The following is a 27,186-nucleotide window of genomic DNA, read 5'->3' on the forward strand; positions in this document are numbered from 1 at the left end:
AGCAGTCGAACTAGCTTATATGTATGAAATGACATAAAAAAGTTATGTTTAATTAATATTTAATTTTTTTCAAGTAAGATGATAGAAGTAATATTGGAAGAAAAAAATAATAAGCTATAAGCTATAAGCTCATAAGCTACTTAAAATAGTATTTGAAAAATAAGTTCTTTTTTAAAAATTGTTACCAAACATAACTTTTAACTTATAAACTATAAGCTATATTGTTGTACTTCCCAAACAGAGTCGAAGAGAATCCAATTTCTTTTTTATTTTTTTGTAGTTAAAAAGTTTTATCTCCCTTCACAATACATAGTTAAAACATGAAATTTATCTGTCATCGTTGACATAAATAAATTTGACATGAAAAAATATAAACTTTAAATTAAGTTAAATTACTCCATGCCTAGTTTTATCTGGAGTCAGAACCTAGAAACTCCTGCATACTACCCAAACCCCTCTTCATTAAAGCTTCTCTATAAAAATTATAATAAATTAATGGTCTATGGAAAACCTCTTCCTTAGTTTGAATGTATGGTGGTCTTTCCATATCCGGTTGAACTAACCACTTCTTAAATTCATCATAGACCAACCTTGCACTCTACCCCACCAATATTTTTCTTTTATGTTTCATCTCTTTCTTTCTCTCCAATTTATCATCCCAGAAATCTAGATATCATAGTTTGTATTGCAAGTTTGTTTATTCATTTTTTTTTTTATCAAGGAAAAATAGGCTTTGACATTTGGTGATGAAAAATTGAGAGTAACAAATAGACGGAATTTTGTTTTCATATTTTCCTCACACAATTAACTCTTTTTATTCACATATCACCATACTTAGTTGTCTTGTTTTTGGAAAAATCGTGTAATTAAATTAATTATTTAAGTGTAATTATCTTACATATACATGTATATATAATTAATTTATTATATGTATAATTTTATTTTAGGAAAATAGAACACGAAACTCACATACACTAAATTATACTATGACTGTGGTATTTTTGCAAATCTTGTATTTGACCAAGATGTCCCATGTAAATAATGTATTTGATTATTTTATTGATGAAAATATGTATTTAATTATTGTACCTTAAGGCTTAAGGATAACATAATCCCTCAAGAACATCATGATTTATGCAATACTCTTTTGATGGATGGATATGCATTGCATATGATTCGTGTGATGACCAATTGGCATGATTAGGGTCATCTTTGAGATTCTGTGTTCTATGCAAATTATAAATTTAACATTCCACTTTATTAATGTGTCATTTATCTTTTACTTCATTTCACTTCAAAAAATACCCTGCTAGGTTTTCTCTAGGCATGAGCGTCGTCACATTGCTTGTTTCAATTGATCCCATCATAGATCAATTCTTGCTTCAATTGTCAAACCTTGTATATTGAATTTCATTGTTGTGTCACCACGTGTTCCATATATACATCAATTCTTGATTCAATTGTTCCATTGATTATTGAATCTCAATTCTTCCTTAACCATCAGTACGTGGATATATCCCAATTCACATGATAGCTCCGTACAACAACATCAACAGTTTATTGTTGATAAGTGGTTGCAGGACTCTTGCTTCAGACTATCACCGCCAAGGTGGACATCTGTCCGTGGCCATGTATGGTCTCTCCTGGCCCGACAAAACCTCCGTCGGTAGCCAACCATTCCTTTGCTCAGGCGTTAAATGATGCTTGTGATGTCAAAATCAGTCAGCTTCTTGTGCCATCCATTAGAGGTGACGACCTCTGTATCAAAATTACTCAACATGAATACGAAAAAGGTGTCGCGGACTGCAAGAAAAACCTCCATGGTAGGCTTGTTATGAACAAGGGCAACAGGTCCTTGACTGCCCGTGAACTGTCGTGTAAACTCTCCACTATATGGAAGACCGCTAACCAATGGAAGATGATTTTTCTAGGTAGAGGGTTTTATGAGTTTCAGTTTGTCTCATTTGAGGACATGCACTTAGCATGGTCTGTGGGAACCATAAACCTCAAACCTGGGGTGCTTAGGCTTTCTAAGTGGTCCAATGATTTTAATCCGTACACGCAGCGTCAAACTCGTACACAAATTTGGATATGACTAATGGAGTTTTCCCAAGAATACTGGCGCCAACACACGTTGTTTGAAATAGCTAGTGCTATTGGTACTCCGTTATCGTTAGATGAAGCTACTAAAACTCGTGCATTTGGCCATTATGCACGTATTTTAGTCGATATGGATCTGTTTAGTCACGTTTTCTACGAGATTCTAGTGGAACGTGAGGGACACTCTTTCAAACTTGTAGTGGTATATGAACGTTTACCTGACTTTTGTATGCACTGTGGAATTATAGGGCATAATGTTCAAGCCTGTCACTACCTGAAACCTTCTGAAGCGAAGGTTGATAATCGGGGCAAAAAGATTATCACAATTAAGAAGGAAGCTGCGAACATACAATACGTACCAAAGAAGAAGGATTGTGCCTTACCTAGCACTTCTGCGGAAGTGGTTGAAGTGGAAAACAATCACCAATCCAACTTGATCGGAACACAAGAGGGGAAGCAGCAAAATGAGGAGCATGAAGCGGAACGTCAGCAAGCACCTGAGAGCCCTAAAAGTCCAAGTAAGGATATTGGCGCAACTCTGAATGCTACTGATGATGTTGTTGTCCAACATTCAACCTCCTTTAGTGTGACGCTACATACTGTTCATGATGACATTGTTCTTAAAAATATTCAGACCGATGATCTAGTGTTGCGACAAGTGACCACTGATGATGTGGCTGGTGTTACTGTTACTAAACAAGATTTCGACCAAGAAGCAGAGGAAACAACTGATAACTCATCGAGTGTTCCAGATACGCAGCCAGTGAAGCAAGCTGATGCGGTAGAAATTGAAAATTGTTTCACCCCGATAGATATTACAGTCACGGAGACTAATGACTTTGATGCCTCCGCTCATGCTATACCTGATACAACGCAAAAGATTGTGATATTGCCATATGAGGAGTTTGATGAGGTGGTCAAAGCAGACCTTCGACTAATTAAACAAGTTTGGGCCGCAGCGGCGAATAGAGAGAAGTTCACCCCTGTTATTTCTAAAAGTAAAGCGAAGAAGATAAGACAATTGGCTCGGAGTGTTGGGCAGCCATATAACACTCGTTTTAGGGGTGGAACATCTCACAGGTCCCAATAAATGGGAGGGGGTTTTTGAAAACCGAAAACTCGAGTCCTTTGTGAATTTCCCCTATACGAGGGTGTACAATGTACATTTTTGCATGTAAAATGTAAATAACTGAATTTGTTTGTCAACAAAAAAGAAGAAAGAGACATATATACACATTGACTAGGGACACAAAAGTTACACAAACATGAAACAACCCCACCGCCATATTGGTTGCTCCATGCTTTGCCCCACACCAAGGACCACAACACCCCATGCCAACTGTTTAGGAATCATTTATATTTTGCAAACATTGGATTCTGATTAAAATTGCATGTAGTCCTAGAGTGAGAACATAATTGACAATCTGATTCCATGTAAAACCAAACGGTCCAAATTTAAAATAGTTTAAAATAAAAGAATAAATTTTCTTTAAACTTAGATCGTTCGATCATTATCAAACAATTAGATTTATCTTAACAGTAAAACTGTATGCAGTTAAAATTTCATGCAACCCAAACAGGCAAACATATCCACAAAACAAAACAACTGCAACACATCTTCATTCACCGTAGTTTCGTGTTCTTGGCACTTTACACTATTTTTCACGTAACATATTCAAGCATTATGAACTAAACAAATTAAGATCACTATAACTATGCTTCATCACTCAAACAAACACCAACTACCGCCGACACTTATTTTGTTGGCATTTTCCTTTCTCACTATTTCTCCCTTCTCAATCATCATACGTATAAAATATTTGTTTTCTATCTTACTCAAATTATTTAGTATTTCTTTAATATTATCAACATTTTGTAGTCACATAGAATTATGACATACAAACAACTTGTATATAATTAACATCACAAAAATAATCATCTTCATAGTAATTAAGATATATACCATATGATCTTAATTCAAAACATGAAAATATTAAATTTATGTGTCTTCTTACTTACATCCATTTTTTCTCTCCAATATGGAACTCAACTTATAATTGAAATATCACCAATTTCGCCATTAAGTGTAAGTCAATCAATTTCTTATGGATATACTCCCCTTCAAATGAAAGCTTTTTCATCCACTTATACCACCGTTGGTACCCTGCATCAATGAGATACACTGCATGAACACTTAGGTCAGGAAGACTTTCGACAAAAAGAGTTGGTTCAACCATTGACTCTTATAGTTATACTACTGTTGGATCATGATGAGGTATGAGGATCATCATATTGAACCTTAATCTGGAACCACATAAATGAATTAGACATCATATCTTAACTTAAAACATCAAGACATTAAATTTATAGATTCTCTTATTTATAAAGTGTTCAATATATATTTTTCTCTCTCCACTATAAAATTTAATTCACACTTAAAGTATCAACATCCCAAATCTACAAAACCCTCCAATTCTTAATCTCACCAACATTTTACGAAATGGTAAGTGATAATTGTATCTCGTTTAATCAAATGATTTGAGCAACTCTTTTTCGTTTTAATCTAATGATTTGACCAACTCTGAAACGGCTGTAAATCTACAATATTATATAAAGTATGATTTTTTTATTCAAGATTCAATATATCTTAAAGAAAATCAATAAATAAAGTGCATCTTAAGACTTCCATTCAAAGACTAATCTATGTTACGGTACGGATTTAAATATTTTATGTTATGTTTGACCAATAAAAAAAAGCACTGTATATTCATAATCTCACTATTAAGTTTTTTTTTATCTCATTTATATAATTAATCAACTTTGAAAATTTGATCTAATTGTAAAAAAATAAGTCTTGAATTTCAGAAGTCACAAACTCAAACTTTGCTAATCCTTTCAAAAGAAGATAAATATAAATACAAGTGTTTTTTTTTTATCTTAGACCGTAGCATAACCCACTCTAATTAAATTTGGTCTCATAAAAAATTAATTATATATTATAAATATGAAAGTATTCAAATCCGTGAAATCCCCAAACTTTACTAGCCTAACACACTTTTGGTCACGGTTAAAAATTAACCCGCCTTTTGTTTATTATTTTTTTTCTTTCTTTTTTTGGTACATCTTTTTCATATTTAAGTTTATCATTATCTTAATGTAAAAAATTTATTTAGAATAAAATATTGTTAAATATAAGTGAGAATATTGTGTTATTTTTTGTAAAACTTATTTATCCAATTTTTTTATGTTTCAGTGACAAATAATGATCCCGTATATATTTTTAATCGAAAATTAGAAATTTTATCAGGAATATATAGGGTAATTTAGTAAATTTGATAGTAATTAACTTTATTTTATTATTATTAATAGTTAATAGTAAACTTGGTAGTAATATTATTTATTTTATTTTTGATGGAAAATATTGTTTATATTTTTTTTTAATATAGTTATTGTTTATGTTTCTATTTTTATATTCCTATTTTTATGTATTCAACTTATTTTTCTATATTTTTTTGATAATTTATTTTTATTGACTAAACTCTATATAATCTTTTTATTGTTTTTTTTTTACTATTTTTATGGATAGATTCCTATATAATTTTTTTTTTGTACTCATCTTATTCTTTCTATATATATATATATATATATATATATATATATATATATATATATATATATATATATATATATATATATATATATATATATATATATATATATATTTGTATTTATCTTATGTTGTTTCTATATACTTTTTTTTAGTGAAATTACAATGAAGGATATAAAACTTGCAACGTGGTTAAAAGTACTAAGAATTTATCAGTAACTTTGGTGGTAATCGATTTTAATATATTAGTAATAGAAAAAAAGTTGGACTGGTATTTCTATTTTCCACTTTTACATGTAAATCACTTCCAAGTCATGTTATACAAATCACTACATTCCATTGATCTTACTTTATCCACCAATATTTTGACACTTTTCTTTCCTTCCATTTAAATGGGTAGAGATTGAAATTGTAAGGGTTTGTTAATTTCACAAAGAAAATAAAGGTAATCAATAAAAGGGAAATTAACTTTTGTCTTCAACTTCATGTAGAATGGCACTTTCAACACCTACCAAGTTTCTCTAATCACCTAGCTTTGATTGTACTGAGATATATAGAAGACAATTTTCTCTAATCACCTAACTTTATTATACTAGAATAGTAAGTACTTGCATTTTGTTTTTTTATCTAATCACCTAACCCTTCGATTCTCATATAAGGGATCTCGATAATATAAAATTTAACATGATTAAAAATTATTATTTTATGAATTCAAATTCTCATAAACGGTTTATTTTTAGATTTTTTTTAACTAATTGAACTTAAATCACAAAATTTTAGAAAGTAGTAGTATAATAGTACATTTTTTTTTTTTTTATGTTATCATGATATTTGGTACAAAGTTTTCACCGTTTTTAGTGATGACTAATCTTCAGCGGGGAACATGTGAGGTACACAAGATGAGTTCTCCCCTCATGACCAAATTTTTTCCATACACATGAGTCAAAAATCAAACCCCTGATAACATGCTTAAGGGGACCAAGACTCGGTCCTTACCACTTGGTCCAATTCATTGTTTATAATAGTACATATTATTTACTAATAGAAAAATATTAGCATGTGCCTTAATAATATACATGTTACAAAGATAAACGTAGAAAACATTTTCTTAAAATACGCACTTTTAAGATACATGTTAGCATAAACTATTATTTATTCTCGTAAAAAAATACCCCCAGTTAATTGATTGGCATCTTTTCGGTGTCATTATTTTTTTGTTAAGAGTGAGGGGAAAATTCTCATGGCATTAATCAACAAACAATGTGCCCAGTGGCGGAGCTAGCCCGAAAAATTGGGGCGGGCCGCTACAAATATAAATTGAATATGCAAAAGAAATTACTAAAAAAAGACCTATCATATTGAGAGTCTGTCTAGTATGGATATCTCAAAAATAGTCAAAAAGTGGACCATTAACATGTTTATTAAATAAATTTTAAAAATATATTATGAAATATATTTTATGTCAAATGTGTAAACTTCATACTTTTTAATTAGTGTTTTTATTTATGTTTATAATATTATATGCATCTCTTTAACAAAAATTTAAATATTTTTAACAAAATATTGAACAAACATGAATTTTTATGCATAAACTCTATTTTAAATAAAAATTTGAGTATTTTTTTCTCCAAAAAAATATACTTGAATACTTCGACAAAATAAATTACACATTTTAAGACATCTATAAATTATTAAACAATAAAACATTAGAAGGGATGCTTAAAAAATTAAATTAAAAAGTATATTTGAAACATTTGAATTCTGGGACGTAAACTTAGCGGGGGTTTGAAACCCCCGCAAAATGCAAACCTTTTAAAGAATACTGGATTTTATGGTTTGAAACCCCCGCAAAACAAAATATAACAAACTACACAGACTATTTAGCAGGGGTTTATAACCGCCGCTAAATAGTATACCTATGAAAAAAAATTAAAAATTCTGGGGCGGGCCATGACCCTGTCCAGCCCATGAAGGGCTCCTCCCCTGAATGTGCCCTTATATAGGGAATTACAATGAACATCAAAAACTAACAAAAGTCTAACAAATCTTAACTAACTTGTAATACAAGGCAAGCTGGCTTATAGGCTTAAACCGAGCTTATGAGCCTAACATACAAGCATAAGCACTAACAACACTTATTGAGCCAAATGATACTTAACATTTTTTTGGGAGAAAGTTGGTGGCTAAAATTTCATATTATGAATTTAAATCTATATTCAGGAGAAGTTTTTTGTGTCATAACCACTGTAATAATCCCTAAACAACTAAACATGTGAAGTTTATTGGGATCAGTGATCAAATCAAATTACTAACATTAATTATGACTTTAATTATTTTTAACAAAGTGTGTAATAGCTTTTGTCAGGTTGTATGACTAGGTGAGGAGGTAATATCAATGGCCCTAATCCTACAAATTAGTGCACATTAAATTCGTTAAACAAATCCTTCTAAATAGTATTCCAAAGCACGCACGTGACAACATAAAAATAGAATAAAGAAAGGATTCAAACTCATCACACATTTGGCAAATTATTTATGGAAAATGTTAACATGTGCACCAAAGGCACATGTTAAGAAAGTAAAAGTGGAAATAATATATTGAAATATGTGCATTTAATTTCGTAAACATTAAATTTTTTTATAATAATAAATGCAATTTTCTATATTTAGAACCTTAACATGTGCCTTTTATGCACATGTTAACATGACCCATTATTTATTATTTAAGTTCACTTTTGCTTGTAAATTTTGGTCGTGGAATTAAAGCAAAAGTAATGCAATATTCAAAGATATGAAGATGAAAATGAATATATATATTATATTGAACTTGTTGAAATGAAGAGTAGTATATATTTGTAATTTTAGAAATATAGATGAGAGATTGCTATCAATGTGACTTGTAGCTAAAATAGCTTAATCAATCTGATTCTATAGTTCGTTGGATTTAGTGGGTCTTCCAATATTTTACGTGTCTTTTAGTATATGGTAATTGCATATTGATGTAATGTATAATGTATGATGTGTGATCATATGAATAATTGAATGTGATATTGCCCTTCATGCCACACCAGCTCATATAATTCATCAAGAAGCTGGAAAAGGAAAAAGAAAACGAAATACTACTAAGCAAATACAATTGTTTAGGCAAGCTATAATATAAAGATAGCTTATAAAGATAGCTTATCTTAGTGTATGTTTGGTACATATTAAAGTGAATATACCAGAATCACAGTAGTTCACCGTGATTTTGTTATTTTGTAGAAACTACGGAGTGTATCTGACACAAGGATTTTCAGTCCTTTGCTCTAACTAGCTGAGCTACCTGAACCACTTTCCTAAAGTATGTTTTCTTCATCGAATAACGCCCTACCTTACTTACCACTTGACTAGTGATTATGACATATTCACCGTTATACCAAATATAGGCTAAATATTTGAGTAATCGATTAAGATTCTTCTCGATGATTATACCAAAACGAGATGATTATAGTATTTCCCAACAAATTGGTTGTCGTTATGGCCCAAACCATCAAGCCCAAGTACTATAATCAGTGGGGGATTTTTTTTGCCGTCTTATCATTTTCTTAAACATCACCCACTATTTAAGTAGCGGACGATGTTTTTATTCAAATTTTTTATTTTACAACTTTCACTACTTAAATAGTAGATGAATTAAAATAGAGCGCACGAGAATCTCGCACGACAATAAAAGAAACACTCTAATTTGTGATTGAAAATAGATTAAATTTGGGCCCAAATCACTTAAGGGCCCGGGACTTAAGGGTTGTGACCCACAAAGATGAGTAACACTATTTTTTAAAAGAGAATTTATATATACACACTACTATATGATGTTTCGTAATGGCTATTGGCTAGTTTGTGAAAAATAGGTCAATTTATGTCATGTTTATCTTGTATAGGAGTAAGTACGAATATGATGAATGGAATTATGTAGTGAAATTTAAAGTTGATGATGTAACAACAAAAAAAAAGAAGTTGATGTCGCAATGTCGCATGTTTGTTGTATGGAAAGACTTTATGCACCTGGGTGTTTGTAGTTAGACCCGCTACAATTTATGTGTCGAGTGTACAACTATATTGGAGTTTCAAAATTTTAGGACAAATTTTGCAGCATCAAAATTTTGAGATCATATAATAATAATTATATATTATCGATATTCAAAAAGCATCAAATGTACATCAATAGATTAGTCGAAAACTCTTGTCAAACAAAAAAAAAATCATAAACTATAATGTTTGTGTGTGCAACTGTGCAAGGTGCTAGATTCAAACCTCAAAATACCGGTTTTTTTTTGCAATATTAGTCATTTCAAATTAAATTAAAATTGCTAAAAAATTTGGAAAACCTAAGAATTGAAATAATTTACAATGATAGTTATTTTTATTGTGTTTTTTTAAATGTTATTTATAATTTAAATAGAACACAATTTTTTCTTAATAATATCATATTTTTTAAATAGAGGCCCTTTTTAATATTCAAGTAGGATCTCCAAATAGTTGGGTTCGCCCTATTAAGAACATATCTTTCTGGTTCCTCTACTCAACACCACATCAACTATCAACTAATTAGGGATTAGTCACCGCCTACATTTATAGTTTGGTTTAACTATCAACTAAAAACCAACCGAATCGCATGCATTTTTATCTGGCAGTTAGGATGACTTTTATACTAAAAAATTAGTGATTTCAAGTTTTAGATGAGTTATTGCAAAAAAAATAAAGTTTTTAGATGAGTTAAAACCAAATACTGTTTTTAATAGAAACTAGAGAACTGACTAAAATCCATTCATTTATCAGGGATCACAAACAATGTACAAAATTCAAACTAAAAATTTGCTAATTTTACGTGACTGTTAAGCAACTAGGGTTCCAATAATATCACATTAGCATTATTTGACAAAATAAGGATTATAAAGAGAATCGGGTATTCAAGCCTCTCTTATGTGGAATGAATGGTGTGATGCTCAAAGAACCACTAACACTACACAACTTAATGAACAGGAACAACAGTTGCATCGATGGCTACCGCCGAGACAAGGTTGGCTAAAATGTAATGTCGATGCCGGTTTTCACAACGATGGAAGCATTACAAGCGGAGGGTGGTGCATTCGAGATGATGTGGGACAGTTCATACATGCAGGATCTTATTGGTTAAATGGAAAATATTCAATACTGGAAGCAGAGGCATTGGCTATCTTAGAGGCTATGAAAGTAGTTTGCAATATGAACTTGGAGCATGTCACGTTTGAGAGTGATTCACAAAGTGTGGTTGCAGCAATACAGGCCAATCATGTTGGTGTTTCAAACTTTAGTTTACTCATTGCTAGTATTAAGAGTTTGTTGATTTTAAAGTACACCTTTTGAGATCAAGTTTGTAAAGCATCGAGTAAATTTGGTTGCTCATAAGTTAGCTAGAGCGGCTAATTCATGAACCAATCGCTGTGTTTTTTTTTTTTTTTCGATTCTTCCTTGTATTGAGTACTAGTTGATTAATGAAATAAGTTAAGTTTGTGTGTGTCAAAAAAAAAATTATAAAGAGAATATATAATAAGACATAATGGACTAATCTAGTTAAAAATCCAATAATAAAAGTTATATTATTATCTAACATTTCTCCTCAAACACACGATGTATCAACATGAAACATCAGGAATTTGTCAAACAAAAAACGAAAAAACTACTTAATAATATAAATTAAAAAACATCTTATTCTAAAAATTCCCCTCAAGTTAAAGCTTATTGGGCTTTATCCTTTGCAACTATTTAACACATATTTACTCGTAGAGAATAGGGAACACACACCCCATGTCAATGTGGGCATGATTCACCCATTTTGAATTTGTGATTATATAAAGTTTCACTCATCACATCACATCACATCACATCAAATGTAAATCAAAATATAAAGAAAGATTATGAGCCAGCTACAAAACGACTACAAAGTCGGTGAGGTGGTTTCCACGTGTCATACTCCTATTGGATATAGGTACGGCTTATGTGCAAACTCTCTGTAGGGCCATCATAGTAGGTCCATTGACCCACTAGCCGACCACAGCCCATATAGTTTAGAACGGACGATATTTGTTTTATTGAGTTGGCTTATGCTACTACTTATCATATGGCTCATATACCCTCCTTTAAATATTGATATAAAAAAAAAACAAATAAATCAGTGCTAGTACTAAGATTTGACACCAGCGGTAAAAATTAAACCTACATTAGTTTTATAATGAGAGAATATCTAGCATAATTATATATAAATAAAGAATATCTAGCATAATATATGAATATTGATAAATATTATAATTGTTTCAGACTAGATTAAAGCTCGTGCAATATAGATCTTCAATCTAAAATGTCAAGTATTATTGTGCAGGGTTGTAGTACATACAAGATTTTTCTCTTACTTCAAATGGATTGATAGGATTAGTCTCTTCTAATTAATCGATTCTTGAAACGGATGTCGAGTTTTAAAAAAAGAAACATAACTCTCTCCAATGAAAAATACATTACTAATTTTAATTAAATTATTAGCTTTCATAAACTTCTCACTAGTTTTACCTTTGACGAAATAAGTGATATCTAAGGTTGAGTGGTTAACCAAGTTGTTACAAATCTCAAGACCTTAGATCAATCCTAGTACCATCACTTTTATATTTTTATGACATTTTCTTTGCAAAATTAACACTTATGCTAAAGAGAAGATACCATATATAATACTTTCATTTAATATTTTTTTTATTTCACCACCAGTTTAATTTGGTTCGGGAGTCAGTTTTGACATCAAGTGTTCTAGTTCCCTCCTGATCGCAGTTGCGAGGATCGGACTGTGGTCCTCCCTATCAAGTTTAGCGTCAATCACCACTAAAACTTTGATACTTTACTAGTCTACTTTTTAATAAAATGCCAAACCAATGCATTACCAAACAGCATTATTTGCATTATTTCACTTAACTCTTTGGATCCTTCATAAAAACTGATGAAGCTTCACCACTGATTTCCATAGTTATATAGTGACGATGTATACAAGTTTTGTTTAAATGCATAAATGAATATAGCATGGTAAATTTTTTTTTGTAATAATTCTCTGGTTTTCGAGGAAGGAGGTCTGTAACCCAGAGTTCGACTATGAGGCCTTTAACCTATAATTTTTTAAATGACCAATGTTCATATTTAATTTTTTATGGAAAACTTAAAATCATATATTGGTCCATAAGTCCTAGTGATTTTAGCCAATGTTTCAATTTTAGACATTTAGTATATAGTAAATTGTTAATCAATTGGTCCATTAAATCAATTAATAATATCGATATTGTTATGTTAAACATCTTTATTCGAATTTGAGCTTGAGATCTCACAATGTGTGTGAATTTTAATAATATTTATCACTGCCCAAAGACAAAACAAACTATTAATCAATCTAGAAGAACTATTTGTTTTAATTTTTTACTAATAGTTATGCATTTGGAGTTGGGATCCTCTCCATTTTCTATTGTTTCCATTTTCTATTGATAGTGTAACCAAAAAAAAAAGTTGTGCATTTGATAGATTGTTTTGTTACGATATGATTTTGTTATATTTATCCAAAACATATTTTCATTAAAATTCATATGCTACGCTTCCTATTTTTACTTTCAAACTTCTATAGCCAACCCTCCAAATGTGCATTCCTAGAACTAAAAGCCGCTATTTTTTGGTTAAGGAACTTAGAACTATATTGCAAGTTAATAGTTGATGGCATCATCGGTAAACTTAATTTTCGTACTGAATTTGACACTCTATTATATGTATGTAAAGCTTCATTATTTGTTTTATCAAACTTTAGGATAAGTTTTATTATGAGACAAGCCAACAATATGGCGAGCGGTATTGTCATTTGCTAGTCGTTAAGAATTTGATTACATATATATCATCCGATATTAAAATTATGTTGATGAATGAAATGAATTAAGATTGTTATAAAAAAAACTCTTATTAAGTGATGTAATTAGATTGCATGTGTAAACAAATTTTACGCAAATTAATGATTTTTTAATTCTTTTACCGCAATTCAATCATGAATTAAAATACTTATTAATTTGGTAATTTCCCCCTACAAAGGACTGCACAAAGCACATAGGCATAGAACCAAAATAAAATTATGGCATCGATGAAAAATCATGCTCCATTATTCATTCTCCCAATAGATGATCCAAAATACTAAGCATTATTAAATAACATTGTAACCTAATCTCTAAGCTTTTGCTACCATTATTGCCAAACATCCTTGCTTAACATTCATTCAGTGAATGGAATGGAATGTCACATCCCAAGATTCTTGATCTGCCCCCACCCACCTCCTTTTCTTTCATCAACTTGTGGCCTCAAACCTCTATATAAACCATTCTCAATGCTATTCTTTTTCATCAAGATTAAACCATATATAGTTTCCTATATATACCACTCTAATTAACTCCTTTTCTCTTTAAGCATATATATATATTCTTAGTATTCCAATTATGGCCACTGCTAAGGTAATTAATTAACTTTAATTTCTAAGTACTTGGTTTTTTAGCATAATTTTCTTTTATTTGTTTTCATTTTAATTAATTTTAAGCCATTGATTTAACAATTTGTGTTAATTTTTTAAAGCATCCCACACAACACAACATTTTTAAATCACGGTCGCAATCACGTTGTGATTCATATTACATAGAATCGCAGTCAAATGCAGCACATTTAGTTCAAATCGTGTCGCATTGTAGCCGGTAGAAGCATCAAAACCTTGATGAATTTTTTAAAGTGCAACATATGGCTCTAATAAAATTGACATGCCTTCCTATTTACTCAAAAATATATTATTATGACAAAATTTTGAAGCTCTTAATATGCAAATTTTAATTAATTTGTTGTCACATTATTAGAGAAGCCACATAAATCATGTACATTCTCTATGTGTCATATTAGTTAAGAGTATTGAAAGAAACACAAATTTTGAATCTTGTTCATTGTAACATAGTTTGAAACAAGAGCTAATTAAGTAAAGTCTGATCAAGAATTTTTTAGTCAGGACTTAAATTCGGATCCTTCAGAATGATTTATTCTTAACTAACAACTTGAGCTCAATCACTTGGTTTTTCACGGCCGATCGAGTCTAATAAACAATTTGTATTTTGATCTAAATATATATGTATTTTTCATGTTGGAATATGATTATATATGTAGGTTGTATCAGCAACAACTGCACTCTCCGAAGACACGACCAAGTTATCATTGAAATCTGATGAGAAAACCACTGAAGAAATTGTTGACACTAACAGTCCAATTCCACCACTTGCATCAGAAGCCAAAGAAGAAGAATCTTCAGTTGAAGAAACCAAACCTTTGGTTGAAGCTGAGACTAAAGAGGTTGTAGAAGAAGAAGTTGTTGAGACTGTGAAAGACACAGAAGAGGAACCAAAGAAGGAAGAAGAAGAGACCAAGACAGAAGAACCTGTTGAGGAAACAAAAGAAGAAAATGCTGATTCTGTTGCTGAGGTTGTTCAGGAAACAAAAGAAAATGGCGTGACAGAAAATGTTGTTGTTAAGGATGAGAATGTGATTGCTGAGTCTGAAACTATAGACAATATTGTTAACGTAGAAGAAGCCAAAGAAGAGAAAAGTGAAGAGAATGTTGAGAAAAAAGAAACCTCAGAAGAGAAAAATGAAGAAAAAGTTGAGAAAGAAGAAGCATCAGATGAAAAGAAAGAAGAGGAAGTGATCACTGAGAAGAAGAAGAAGAAGAAGACTGAAGAAGAGGCTCCAATTGAGAAGAGTGGATAAGGAAAGAAAAAAAAAATGAAGTTTTTATGAAACTATGTTTAATTAGAGAATTAAGGGGTTAATTACTTTAATTACTTAAAGTTTAAGTTAATAAGTTGAATATGTCTTGTTGTTGAATGTCTTTTTCTTGTTACATGGTAGTGGTGTAATAAAATAGCTATAGTACTTACTTGCTTGTAGCTAAATGCATGGGTAGAAGACATGGGTGATGTGATTACACACACACACAGACACACTTGAATTTACCCTATGCAACTTTTTTCAGTAATGTGTTTTTCTATGTGTGATTTGCATTATGGCTTTGTTTGTTTGTTTGTTCAAATAATAAATATTTAGATTATTATTATTAGTATATATCTTTGAGTAATGATTTGTCTGCAATATTAGTTCTATTGTGTGTTTCTTAAAATTTAGTCACCGCATTTACATAAACTCAGTTAAGATAAAAAAGTTGTTAAGAATAAAGATAGTTAGTTAATCAACTAGAGTTAGTTGATAGGTTATCAAGTTGGTTAGGAGGTTAGCTAGAAAGTTAGTTAGGGAGTTAGTTACTCTAAATAGTCCTGTAAATAAGCTACTCCATTGTACATTTTATTCAGTCTTTTATCAATCTATATTCATTCAATATGAATTTCTATGAGTATCTTCCTCATGAATACTCTTATGCACTATATCTTGCCGACATCTATGATCTTTATCCCTTCGATTCCATGATTTCTAACAAAAGTATTACGACGAGACACTTTATACTAAAGTAATTTTTTAAAAAAAAACTTTGGTCGAGCTTTCATTTTAAATTTAGAGCTTAAACGATTTGTCTACGATATTAGTTTTATTTGAAAAACCTTATTATTGTATATTCGTAACTAATCGGAGATGTCGATTGGAAAACCTGATTGTACTTGTACACAACGTAGAAGCTAGCTAGGACCTTCGTGATGAATTCCAATGCCATTATACTAATATTACTGTATTACAATTACAATTAAACAAAAATGCCAATCATATGATAGGTTTAATAATTAATTTACCAATTAATTACATACAAGTCATGCTCTTATACAAATAGTGCAGAAGTTAGATGGAACAAAAGGAGCATGCACATAAGCTGAATCTACGACATGTCAATTGATTAAAGATATCAGGAATACCTGGATCCATTGAGAAAGTCTTTAGCAATAATCCTGAAACACGAAAGGTTAGACGAGCAACACGTACTTGTTGGCTAGTGTGGTTCCTTCTCAATCGGTACTCCTAATGTCTTGAGTTCTCTTTAGATGGGGTGAAGAGGTTCTTTTGCTTGTTGTCCGATATGTCGGGGACCATAGCCCATATATAGTGTGATGACCAATTATGGTTCCCATTATTCCGAAATGGATCATCCTGACATCCACTCATATTGAGTCCATATCTAATTAATTAATTAATTAATTAATTCTAAATAGAAATTTAATTAGTCTTTTACTTTATTTGATCACTTAATCAATTAAGGCTCCTAATTGATAAATAGCTAATATAATTATATATAAAGATATTTGCCCACATAATATTATTGGAATTTTATAAAATATTCCAACAATCTCCCACTTGGGCTACATATCGCTATAATTATATCATTGTTCCTTAGGTGCGCATCCGAATGCTATTTACCTTTAGATTTCAACTTTACAATCTGGTCCATCTCATACATCAATAATGGGACCACCGCGGTTGTCGTCACTAATTTATAACGTGACGGAACCCCGACGACCACCACATCAATGTACTTGACAACATAGATCGATATGGATGAGTGACATGGAAATTTCATGCAATGTGATCTCTAAATCATACCTATTTACGATTGGTCCAACCGAAAACTTTAGTGAGATCAAACTGAAGTTTGCAAATTCAATATTTGCACCAAAGATACAGAACCGGGTTTAGAGGTGGGAATAGGCTAGGCCGAGCTAGGCTTTGCCAAGCCTGAGCCTGGCCTGTCAAAAAATCGAAGGTCTGAGCCTGGCCTGTGGCCTATCATAGGCTTAAATTCTAGGCCTGAGCCTGACCTTTTGAAAGTCTGATGTGGCCTGTTAGCCTGTTTAAAAGTTTATTTCATATGAACATATTTAAATAAATAATTATATTTATTTTGAAATATACTTATGAACTAATAAAATAATGTTTCATTTGATATTTTAGAGAATTTGACTATATATGTCATCATATTTCAATTCTAGTTTATAATAATACATTTATATATGTTAAAAACTAATGTAGATTAATAAACTTAAATTACTTAAAAGGTTAATAGATTTATAATTTAATCAAAGTATAAATTTTAATATATAAATAATAATCGTAATAAAAATATTATTCATGTTAACTTAAATAGGCCGGCCTAGTAGGCCTCAAAGGCTTTTTTAATGGCCTGCGGCCTGGCCTTTTTAGCTAAATAGGCTTATAAAAAAGCATTGGCCTGCTCTATTTAAAGAAATAGGCTGGCCTGGCCTGAGCCTATGTAGGCTAGGCCTTAAGGCCATGTAGGCCGGCCTGGCCTGTTCCCACCTCTACCGGGTTATAACAATTAGGGGTGTACATGGGTTGGGCAAATCCGGTCGACCCGGTCAAACCCACCCAACCCAACCCAAAAAAGTGGGTTGGGTCGGGCAAGTGGGTGGATATAGATTTCAAAAATGAAAAACCCATTAAAAAAATTGGGTTTCGGGTAAAATCGGACCCAACCCAAAAAACCAACTAACCCACTAGTGCTATGTTTCTTGAAATTTTTTTTATGAAAATACTAAAGATTTTTTCATTTGATTATTAAATATTTTTTATATTGAAAATGAGTTATACTATTTTTTACGAAAATAAAAATGATTGAATAATTTTTATAAACAAATATGATAACTTTTCGCATTATTTTTTAAAAATTTAAAAAATTTGAATAATTTTCATAAACAAATATAGTGATTCATGGTTTAGTCATTTGATATTAAAAAAAGCAAAAAAATCATTTGGATAACACGCTATCCAGCCCGTAAATTAGTAGATTTACACACAAAAATGGGTGATTATTTTTTATAGTGAAAAAAAGTTACCCTATTTTTCAAGAAGATACATTGATTGAGTTATTTTTTATGAGAAAATATGACGATTCAATATTTAGATATTTAATAAAAAAAATAGAAAAATAATTTGGGTAACCCACAACCCAACCCAATCCAACCCGGAAATTAGTGGATTTACCCAACCCGGCCCAATGTTATAACGGGTTGTTATTTTACTAAACCCAACCCGGAGTACCATATGTGGTTTGGGTTTTGGTTTTGGCCAAACCCAACCCAATCCGGCCCACGTACACCCCTAATAACAATAATAACCTCAAACTTTATTTCTGCAGAAAACCTTAACAAAATCCGTATCAATATCAAAAACAAAGTTAGCATAAACTTTAACTCTATATGTTCTATTATTCAACAACACCTAATAAGTCAACAAACTTTATAAAATAGTTGTTGAAACATTATCCGACTGATGTATGTCACAATATAACTTGAGTTGTCTTTCAAAACCTTTTATTTTATGCAACCAAGTGACATAAATACTTTCAGTCATTTCTTGAGTTAAATTGTCCATTATATATAGACATCCAAAGGGATCGGAGTCGAACATCCTGATGATCTTCAAACTGTTAGATCTCCGATATGTGAGCACAAATTATTGTTCTCTATAACAATCTTTATGGTTGCATCATTTTAACAATTCAAATTTTGAATTGCTCAAGTACCTGCCAAATGATCTTATTATATACACTATTTCCATATGCGTATAAGTAAGATCGTACATACGTTTCTCAATGCTAAAGCATATGGGAAAATACTTTATTTTCTAAATTTCCAGATTTTCTTTTGATCAATAATTGAGACTAAATAGTCTCCCTTTATGATTAAGGCAATATCTTAGTTTATTAACCTTATGTCGAATTTACTCTCAACTTTATTGATATAACTCTTTTGTGCTAACCGAATGATACATTGAGAATTCTAAGTATCAAAATGTCTAATACAAAAAAGATGTGCCCAAGATCTTTCGTCACTAAATTTTTGTTAGCGATTTCTTGATTTTGCACAACAATCATATATCACTGTTGATTAAATAAAATAAATTCGACACATTAAATTTAGAATATAAACATACTCCCACTAATCCTGAATAATCCACAAGTACTTAGGAAGACGGTGGTTCCGAAACAACATTTCAAAGTAAATTAGACATTTCAATGTCCCAAAAGAAACAAAAAATAAAATAAATATTATAAATCAAAGAGCTATTATATATTTTTGACAAGTACAGTTGTCATGTCTGAGATGGTAATAGTAACAATAAATTATATGGCAATTGTACCTTGTCAAAAATTTATAGATTACTTGTACGATATCGTGAGAGACGATGATCTTTTGAATTATAGTCAGGATTTATTAGAAGCTGCAAGGAAATATATATGGTGTAATTGATCTATCTGATAAAGGATATTGAGAAAAGGCTTTCTCAATAAGAGATATCACTAGCTACACAAAATGTAATGTAACTGAGAGAGAGGACCTTGAGGGATCAGTGTGCTCGTTTGCTTGTGGAGTTTAAAAAATTGCACACCTTTGTTCGGAAAGACTTTCGTACGTGATTTCTTAAGAACGGTTGATAAGGGTATAATTCGTAAAATGTTTGCTGATTTTAATTCTGTTGCTACTACGTGGTGATATATACATTTTCCTTGATCATGCTATGCTACTGAGTGACCTTAATTAATACAATCATGCTATGCTACTGAGTAAATTTTAATTCTGAGTGACCTTAGTTCTAATTGAATATTGTTCTTAATCTATCTATCAGAATTAATTCTAATTGACTTTATATAGATAGTTAAATACAAAAAATCAAGTTAGTAGTAGATAACTTAATAAACCAACTAACAATAGCAGTCTTTGCATGGATTAGTTTGCCATTCATTTGGATCCCACAACGCTCGAGGGATTAGTCTCTGCAGTTGCGTGCAGATGATATCCGGTTTAAAAAAAAATAGACATTATTTAGATTTTCATTTCTCTTTAATAAAGTTGCTAGTGTACATTTCTGTTGGATGAATAATTCTTCAAACCTCTTATTCAGAACACAAGATCACAGATCCACGGTCATTACAAAATATTGTTTTTAAAATAGAAATAACCCAAAAGAAATAATCACGTGTTATGTCATTTTAAAAATGAGTGAGGTTGTACGCAAAAAAAAAAAAAATGATTCAGGTCATCAAAATTTAAGGTTAAATACAGATATGATCAAATGTCTAAATTTTTAAAATAGATGGACAAAATTATGCCAAAAAATAGAGTACCAAAATTGCACATTTTATAAAATTAGAGAATTAAAACTACATTTAAGCCAACAAAATATTTAAATTATTCAAAAAATGCGTATACTCGTGCTTGGCAAGCACGGGCTTATTGGTATTGTTACCTCTTGTTATTACTGTTCTGGTCTATATAAAAACTAAATGGTAGTTACATTTTTTTTTTGTCAACTAATTGGTAGTTACATAAAACTAATCCAAATTGAACATTGATGAATTGAGTAGTGTGTATGAAGTATCTCGAGAAAACTCCCGTTCATCACATAGTGTCAGTGCCTATTTGAATTTATAAAAAATTGCTTGATTTTCTCGGAGATAAAATATTCATGTCCTAAAATGAATTATCACTGATATTATGAACTCATGATCTAATTCAAATCCTAAATTGCTCATTGGAGTCATTGCGTTAGAGTGTAAATGTAAAAATATCACTACATAGTGTTAATATACCACTGTCAACATGCACTCGCAACTTTATCTCATGCCTCTCACGGTACTTTTAATGTATTCTCTTATTGAACTTATTGAATTGCTACTATTGTTATGAATGAAATGATATAAGTTTTCTTGCGTAAAAAAAATTGACTCTTTAAGTTCATTAAATAATTAATTTATATTGCGAATCAAATACACCAAATATTTAATAAAAAGAGGACGTGTAATCTCTCTCCAAGCAACAATGTTTATTATTATTATTATTATTATAATTATAAATAAAAGGAAGCATCGTCCAACATCATATCATCTAAACAAACAAAATTATTTTAACAAGAGAATGTAATCAAACAGGCCCAATTGCCTTGGGATATTAAGGAAGGCATTAGAGCATGCTTAAGAAAGTAAAATACCACTTCATCTTTTTTTTTTTTTTTTTGATAGATCACTTCATCTAAAATTTGATGATAATGCACATTATAACATTAATTAATTAATTAATAATAGTTAATAATGTTTGTTTCCATATTCAAATTTACACTTATATATATCACCTACAAACATCCTGAAAAACACCAGGGCTCATATCATGCCCTAAGGAGGAGGATATAAAGGATACCATAAATTCAACGTTCGGTTCGTCATCAAAGTATATCGTACTTAGGAAGACGGTGGTTCCGAAACATTTCAAAGTAAACTAGACATTTCAATGTCTCAAAAGAAACAAAAAAATAAAAGAAATATAAATCAAAGGGCTATTATTTGTTATCCACTTTAAGGGAATTTAGCTTTCTTATCCTTTGATCAAGTTCCTTCATGACTTCAGGTTCCTGTTTCTTCCTTTGTTTCGATATTGTATTTGTTGTCATCGAACCTATCTGATCAAATGCCACCTGAAAACACGAAAAGGGTGATAACAAAGGAAATCATGAAGTTTAGTATATAAAAAATATTGAAAGAAAAACAATTAGATAAAGATATGATTCATATGAACTATTGAAAATTGTCTTACGGTTAGTAAATCATCTGGATCGAATAGGTGATGAGTGGTCATCTGCAGGACATTGATAACTTCCCCGACATGATGAGTTAGAAGTAACTGATCTTCCTTCATCTGCAATAGTAAGTGAAAATTGTTGAAATATTACTTCCTCTGAAGCATACTGCGTATTTATCAAAAAACGCCAAAGAACAACATAAACAACATTAGTGGTACCTTAAAAATTGCCAAGGCGACATTAAAGATAACCTTAGCTCCCTCATAGAAAATAACATCCCATACTCGTAGCGTTGTCTGATTCAAGAAAAAAGTATTAATACGGAGCAACAACTTAAGATTTCAATGTATTAATTTTATTGCAGTGTTATTCTTCTAACTAACCTCGGAAGGCAAGCTCTTTGAAAACAGGCAAAGGAACCACTCGGTAGTAACAAGGGAAACATCAAATTCCAAAACTTCCAAATGAGTAGCAATCCTGCATTTCCATTTGACAATTTTCAGAATTTACTAAGAAATAAACATTACACGCAGACGCAGTTAAACATAACACATGACGTTAAAATACCTTGGGCACTTTTTAGCAAGTAAATCTTTAAACACTCGTTGTTCAACATGGCATCCTGATAAGTTATTTGTGTAACAGTCGTTAACCAGGACATTTTCCAACAAGACAGCAAGCATCCAAAATGCATCTTCTTCGGTTTTCATGACCAGCAACAACAGTGCTGCAACATAATTTAAACCCTGGAGCCAAAATATTGTAGAGTCAGTAACTAACAAAATACATTCTCCGGCTTGCATTTATTCATTTTTAATCAAAGTTAATCACATATTATTGTCAACTTTAACAAAAGGAATTGTGTTTTACTATATTTTACATAAGTTGAAAATTTCAACCAATGGCCGAAGCAATTGCGACAAGCAAATGTAAGGAGTACAATAGGTTTTACGAATGAAAACGTATTAACATTTAATCCCAGAAGAAAACGAATAGCAGAATCATCAATTGAATGAAAGACGAAGGCAAATAAAATATATTTTCTCTGCAGATAGTTAACATGAGACATTGCGTAGATTCAAATTCAAATTTATCTGACATTATCTTCGATGTACTTGGCAAGGGGAAAAAACATCACAAAAGGAAGGAGATCAGAGCCGCACATACCTGACAATAACCAACATCAGAATCACGGAAAGAATAAGCAACAAGAACACGCCTAAGAGCAGCATGACCCTCAGGAGTGTCCAGCCACGGGTGACCAGGGAATGTTCGAGGTAGGTCCTGCCAAATGGTTATTAAAAAAATTATAAAACAACGAGCATTTAAACATCTAAATAAGTTCAAATTATTCTCAAACAGATATCGATAACAAATGACCATTTAAAGATCACATCAAACACTCTGCTAAATGCTTCACCTCTTATGAATCTTTCTAAACTTTCATTGTTATTCATATATAATAATAAGTTTTGCTCATTAGGGGATAACAAAAAAACGAAAGTCAAACCCATAAGGATCATAAAAATTCTGCAGCAACTAGAGTCTATAGACAATAAAATTCTCCGATGGATTTCAATTGAAAATGATCAACAACACGAATCTATAAAATACATGTGGAATAAAATGGAACCAAACAAGCCATAAGGATGATGATTCACACAAACTATGATCAAAGTCAAAAACCTCAATTGTGTGATGATCATAAACAAAAAAGGCGAATAACTCACATGATCGATCTGTCGAGTAGCAGGAGTAACCTTCCCTTCCACAGCTTTTGTCAAATCATCATAATAACTATCAGGAACCGTGGACTTTTTCTTCGCAGCACCGGACAATGAAAACCAAACCTTAGGCCTAAGAACAGGTGGTATCCCTTTCTTTATTAACTTCTTCAAAGTAATAGCATTTGCCAATGCCGAAAATTTCAACGAAGATGTAAGGGCACTTCCTTGTCCTATAGTGGTATGAAGATACCAATTAGCACCTTTGCTAGCCTCCAATGCCCACCAAACTCTACCCTGTTGTCTCACCTTTTCCCTTACATCATTCAACACATTCACATCATCCACATTCCCTTCGACCGTAAATCCATAAAGGTCTTGGAATTTTACAGTCAGATTTGCTCTTCTAGAATGAATACTAGGCCTCAAAACTGGTATTTGAGATTGGTATTCAAAGGCAAGGTCAATTTTGCTTTTGGTTCCATACATTTTTCTTCACCTTAAGAAAGATAAGGCCACAAAGGGGTTAATGTATTGAGACAAATTTGAATTGAAAAAACAGCTAGGACCTTGTCAAATGAGAAATAATCTCACTAATCTAAAACAATGAAATGGTCCATTTTGAGGACCTGGGTAATTGAGATTAGGTGAAAAAATCAGATTTTTTTATCAATAACAAAAAGGGTATAACAAGATTTGATCAAATAAAGGGTGAGATTCAAAATTCAACAGCAAAATAGATAAATAAAAAAAAAAAAAAAATCATATTTTGATAACCCACATGAAAAACCCCTTTTTCATAATCATCAAAAAGAATGAAATTTTGATAAATTTGAGCTTAAATCTGTTCTAGACTGAGCTTGTCTAACGAAAAAAATCAAAAATTTAGATGAATTATAACAGAAAAATCAAAAGGGGGAAAATCAAAAGAAAGGGAAAAAAACTGAGAAAAAACAGATCTTTTATAGATGAATGTGAATGTGTTGAAACGGTTAATTAGTTTGTTAATTAAGAAAAGAGAAGAAAGAATGGAATTGAGGGAGAAAAAGAAGGGGAAGAACAAAACCCTAGAATTTAGGGAAAAGAAAAGGGAAAGAAATAGAAAAGAAAGAGTGTAAAAACAGAGCGAAGAAATAGGTGGTTGTGATTTCTGAGCTGCTTGATTGTTGCCACAAACACAAATCTTACAATACAAACGTTGTGTTGTGTTGTGTTGTGTTGTGGTGTTTCTCTTCTAATCTGTGGTGTTTTTATTTTTGTTTTTATTTTATTTTATTTTAGTATTTGGTTTGTAGTAATATTTTACTCTCTCGCTTTATTTTGAATTTTTTTTTTAATTAGAACGTTGTGTTCATGATGTTTTATGGACTAGTTGATTAGTGGATTGATTAATTAGAATTAGAATGCTTAATAGATGGAAAATGACAGTCTATTTTTATTTGAGGCCTTTATTTTATTATTATTTTTACTAAAAATGACATTTATTCAAATTGATAGAATACATCGAAAAATACAAACCCAAAATCGATAATATTGAAAAGATTTACGAATAAACTCACAACATTCACATTAATAACATGCAACGGTAAAATACCTACACATGTGACAACCTACAACTACGACGGAATTGAAGTGCACGACATACTCATGCATGAGTCCGATGTTGATGAAAGCAACGTCATTGATTCAATATGACTTGATGAAATTTAATATGTCAATCTGAACCGAACAAACACTGCAATAGAAGACGACCAACACAACGTCACATTAAGGCAATGACGAAATCACGAAGAAAAAAAAATTAAATATATGTAAAAGTCACTTATTCAAGAATCGACCATAAACCATCAATCTTTAGTGGATGAAGAAGAAGAGAAAAACTAGAGGTTTAAAGAAAAGGAAATGCTAAAAAGTCCGAGACAATGGTTAAATAAACAAAAATAATGTAATATAACCTTCAAAGTTGTGCATTTAATGACTTAATTTTTATTTTTATTTTAAAATTCTGCTTCAAACTTTTACTTTGTTTTTATTTTTATTTTCTTAATCATTATTTTGAGAATATTGTTTAACATAACCATAAAGAAAAAGGATCGTGGTTAATGACATCCTATTTAGATATGCAGCATTCCTACAAGTTATTTTTATAATAAAACATAAGATATATAGGTAAAAAAAAATCTTCTTTATTTTATAGAGGAAACGACTGTTACTACTACTCCAAGCTCACACATTAAAAAAAATTTAAATTTATAAAGAAAATTATATATTCAATCATGCTAACAAGTGTTATGTAAAAAAAAAAAAAACATGTTTTTTTTTGTATTAATTTATTAGTTTTTGGGAGAAAAGATCCTCAATAATTCAGAGTTATGTGTAACACATGTAAAATTTGGTCAAGAATTACCAACATAAAATCAAACTCAAATTCTCCTAAAAAACAATTTATCTTATAAAGTTCTAAGACATAAAATCAATTCCTATGTTATGCATTTTTACTCCTCCTACCAATTTTTTTTGGTTAAGTTACTCCGTTTGCCATTACCTCTAATATAATAAGACATCTAATTCAGTCCTATTGTCATCCTAGGACCATCCTTTCACTTTCACTTACTCCAAATGGAAGAAATCACGTGTGAGTGAGTATTGTGAAAGAAACAATGAATGATATGGATAAGCCTAACCCAAATTCAGTTTCGTATAAAAATGTGTCAAAATTAAATGTTAGCCGATGTTATTTCTATAGATTTTATTCTACAAAATAAAAACTAAATAATTTACTACAAGCTTAATGTATGTCAAACTTAGTCACTTAGATGTAAACAAACCCATGCAATTTGAGTTTTTTTAAGTAAGAGAGATATATAAAATAAACATGTGTAATATTTATATTTTAATGTTCATGCTCAAATGGCACAACTTTTTATATATCTCGTGTATGGGTTAGGAAAGAAATAGTGAATATTTTTTTTATTGGAATAAATGTCTAACAAAAAATTGACAGAGGTAAAATATTATTGAACTTTTTATTTTATTTTTAAATCTAGTAATTTTTTTTTTACAATAAATCTAGTATCCTTTACATATGACTGTGATGATTAATTTTTTCAA

At 30.8% G+C, this 27,186-nt stretch overlaps 4 protein-coding genes across 4 annotated transcripts; 3 read left to right on the plus strand and 1 right to left on the minus strand.

The window, feature by feature from the left end:
- The first annotated feature begins 2,098 nt into the window (after positions 1-2,098).
- On the plus strand, positions 2,099-3,190 carry LOC123920859. The gene has a single exon (XM_045973186.1). It carries the CDS (start codon positions 2,099-2,101, stop codon positions 3,188-3,190), a length of 1,092 nt encoding a protein of 363 aa, XP_045829142.1.
- A 7,479-nt stretch (positions 3,191-10,669) lies between these two features.
- On the plus strand, positions 10,670-11,092 carry LOC123920860. The gene has a single exon (XM_045973187.1). The coding sequence runs from the start codon at positions 10,670-10,672 to the stop codon at positions 11,090-11,092; it is 423 nt and encodes a 140-aa protein (XP_045829143.1).
- Positions 11,093-14,100: 3,008 nt separating this feature from the next.
- On the plus strand, positions 14,101-15,883 carry LOC123921182 (translation initiation factor IF-2-like). The gene is made up of 2 exons (XM_045973610.1): positions 14,101-14,241; positions 14,933-15,883. Exons 1-2 carry the CDS (start codon positions 14,227-14,229, stop codon positions 15,527-15,529), a joined length of 612 nt encoding a protein of 203 aa, XP_045829566.1. The 5' UTR covers positions 14,101-14,226; the 3' UTR covers positions 15,530-15,883.
- A 5,955-nt stretch (positions 15,884-21,838) lies between these two features.
- On the minus strand, positions 21,839-25,397 carry LOC123921183 (TBC1 domain family member 2A). The gene is made up of 7 exons (XM_045973613.1): positions 24,082-25,397; positions 23,519-23,635; positions 22,919-23,097; positions 22,735-22,828; positions 22,570-22,647; positions 22,366-22,467; positions 21,839-22,246 (listed from the first exon to the last, which is right to left on the minus strand). Exons 1-7 carry the CDS (start codon positions 24,562-24,564, stop codon positions 22,112-22,114), a joined length of 1,188 nt encoding a protein of 395 aa, XP_045829569.1. The 5' UTR covers positions 24,565-25,397; the 3' UTR covers positions 21,839-22,111.
- Positions 25,398-27,186: the final 1,789 nt, after the last annotated feature.

This window comes from Trifolium pratense, linkage group LG4, assembly GCF_020283565.1.
Source record: "Trifolium pratense cultivar HEN17-A07 linkage group LG4, ARS_RC_1.1, whole genome shotgun sequence".
Taxonomy (NCBI): domain Eukaryota; kingdom Viridiplantae; phylum Streptophyta; class Magnoliopsida; order Fabales; family Fabaceae; genus Trifolium; species Trifolium pratense.

What these genes read in the sequence shown, in the direction of transcription:
- LOC123921183 (XM_045973613.1), bottom strand. Translation starts at nt 24,564, where the DNA reads ATGTATGGAACCAAAAGCAAAATTGACCTTGCCTTTGAATACCAATCT. An exon ending in CTACTCGACAGATCGATCAT is followed by an intron (nt 23,636 to 24,081) that starts GTGAGTTATTCG and finishes ACCATTTGGCAG; the next exon opens with GACCTACCTCGAACATTCCC. An exon ending in CTTGCTAAAAAGTGCCCAAG is followed by an intron (nt 22,829 to 22,918) that starts GTATTTTAACGT and finishes ATGGAAATGCAG; the next exon opens with GATTGCTACTCATTTGGAAG.
- LOC123920860 (XM_045973187.1), top strand. Translation starts at nt 10,670, where the DNA reads ATGTGGAATGAATGGTGTGATGCTCAAAGAACCACTAACACTACACAA.
- LOC123920859 (XM_045973186.1), top strand. Translation starts at nt 2,099, where the DNA reads ATGGAGTTTTCCCAAGAATACTGGCGCCAACACACGTTGTTTGAAATA.